Consider the following 2304-nt stretch of genomic DNA (forward strand, 5'->3'; position numbering starts at 1 on the left):
GTAGGGTCGCTACAAGTCAGAACTGACTCAATGGCATCTAACAACAACCAGAAATAGGAGAGAAATGAGAAGGGGGAATCATTGTTTAGGGGACACTGAGCTGCTGTTAATGGTGGTGGAGTAGTTTTAACACGAATCATGGTCATGGTTGTACAACAAGAGAAACAATGACCAACGTCACTGAATTGTATGTGCAAAAAATGTTGAGCCGGAAATGTTGTGTTTTATTAGACACATACATATAAATACATATTATACCACAATGAAACACTTTTTTTTAAAAGCAGCAGAACATGTTTAAATGAAAATCTATGTGTGAAGATGGCCAGGAAAGAGTGATGAGCCCCCAGGGACAAGCCCCCCACCAACCATGAAAAGCAGACCAAAAGTGTTGAAAATGCTCCACTAACGTTTAAGGCTCTTTGCTTTGGGTATTGTGAAAAGATCATGAAGGTGGGGTCTGACCTTCTCAAGGGGAAGGGAAGGAAAAGCCAAGATCAGAAGCCCCAGGCTGACTCCTTCCAGGCGGAGGGAGGGAGATATGTCAAGCCTCATTTCCCACCTTTTTTTTTTTAACCCAATTCTGACATCAGCCATACCATGAAACTTCTCTGCTGACTTCGATAATGTGTTGCAATGGCCACACATATTCACAGACATGGATTAGGAGCCCAGTTGCTATTTTTGTTGTTAAGTGCCATCGAGTTGGTTCTGACTCATAGCAACCCTGTATAAGGGTTTCTAAGGAGCAGCTGGTGGGTTTGAACTGCCAAACTGGTGGTTCGCAGTCTAGTGCTAGTCCTACAGCGCCACCCCAGGAGTCCATTAGTGAAATAACAGGTTACAATTAGGAATCAGGCAACACAGGGTCCAGTTCTTTGGTCTGGATGGCTTCTTCTCAACCGTGCCCACAGGCAGGCCTCTCCCGGACACTCAACTTTCGGCCCCTTGTGCCAGCCTGATCTCTGCCCTGCTCGGGTAAAGTGCTGGGAAACTCTTTTTGCAGTAAGCACTCTGCCAGTAAGCCTTGGGTTTACATAGAGTAAATGAGTTGTTATCAGCTAGAACCACAGGGTTGGCAGTTCAAGCTCACCAGCTGCTCTTTGGAAACCCTATACAAGGTCACTATGAGTTGGAACCAGCTCGAGGGCACGTAACAACTAGAAGCTGAAAGAGCCCTGGTGGTGCAGTGGTTAAATCGCTCAGTTGCTAAGCAAAAGGTTGGCAGTTGGAACCCACCAGCTGCTCTGAGGGAGAAAGAGGTGCCTGTCTGCTTCTGTACGATTTACCGGCTGGGAACCCCACGGAGGCAGCTCGGCTCTATTCTGTGACTTGAACGTCACTCAAAGCAGTGGACCGAGAAGCTGAAGGAGGTAAGGCAGGACCAGGACCTCCCCTTAGAACTCCATCGTGAATTTGGACTTTTAGCCAAACTATGAGAAAATAAATCTGTCCATAAAAGCAAAACAAAGAAAGAAAGAAATCTATTACCATCCTGAGTTTTCCAGTAAGTTCCGCACAATTGGCTGTGGCACCGAGCAGTTGTAATACCCCATGCCGATGTAGGATCGCCAAATCTGGTTTTTGCTGGAAATGGCATTTAGAGTTTCGAGGATTTCATTTTCACCTGAGTAGAAAGAAAAGCAATGTTACAGAGAAACTGTCTCAGAAGGGACATCTAGTTATAGGTTGATTTTGTTGTTAAGTGTCATTGAGTTGATTCCAACCCATAGTGACCTTGTATAGGATTTCCGAGGAGTGGCTGGTGAGCTTGAACTGCCGACCTTGCAGTTCAAACTGACTTTTAACAGTCCAGCTCATTAACCCACAAGACCACATTTATAAGTTAAAGACCCTAATTTTGTTTGAATATTTCTATTCTATGAGAAAATCAACTCGACAGAAACCATAAAAATCCCACCAACCAAGGCCAGTGGGTTTGGACTGCTGACCTATGTCTGCAGCTGAACACTTAACCCCTGTGTTACCAACCAAGCCCTAGAGTTAGTCTGACTCATCCGTGACCTAGGACAGAGGAGCACTGTGCCCTCAAGGTCTCTGAGACAATAAATCTTTACAGGAGCAGATAGCCTCAGCTTCCTCCCTCTGAGCGGCTGGCTGGTGGGTTTGAACCATCTACCAGGATGTTACACAGCCTAAAGCCAGTTACACTGCACTACTACAGCTGCTCACCTGTGCTGCTGTTAGGTATTGTCCAGTCATAGTGACCCCATGGTCAACAGAAGGACACACTGCCCGGTCCTGCACTATCCTCTGATTGCTCTGCTCAGGCCCATTATACCA

General features: G+C 46.1%; 1 protein-coding gene across 1 annotated transcript in view; it reads right to left on the reverse strand.

Moving 5' to 3' along the window:
* The window catches only part of GLDC (glycine dehydrogenase (decarboxylating)), a 114673-nt gene that overhangs the window by 83921 nt on the left and 28448 nt on the right, over positions 1–2304 (reverse strand). Inside the window, exon 3 of the mRNA XM_006863763.1 lies at positions 1492–1627. Coding sequence (XP_006863825.1) covers positions 1492–1627 — 136 coding nt within the window. The remainder of the gene's footprint in view (positions 1–1491; positions 1628–2304) is intronic.

The sequence above is a fragment of the Chrysochloris asiatica genome, unplaced genomic scaffold (genome assembly GCF_000296735.1).
Source record: "Chrysochloris asiatica unplaced genomic scaffold, ChrAsi1.0 scaffold00056, whole genome shotgun sequence".
Lineage (NCBI taxonomy): Eukaryota > Metazoa > Chordata > Mammalia > Afrosoricida > Chrysochloridae > Chrysochloris > Chrysochloris asiatica.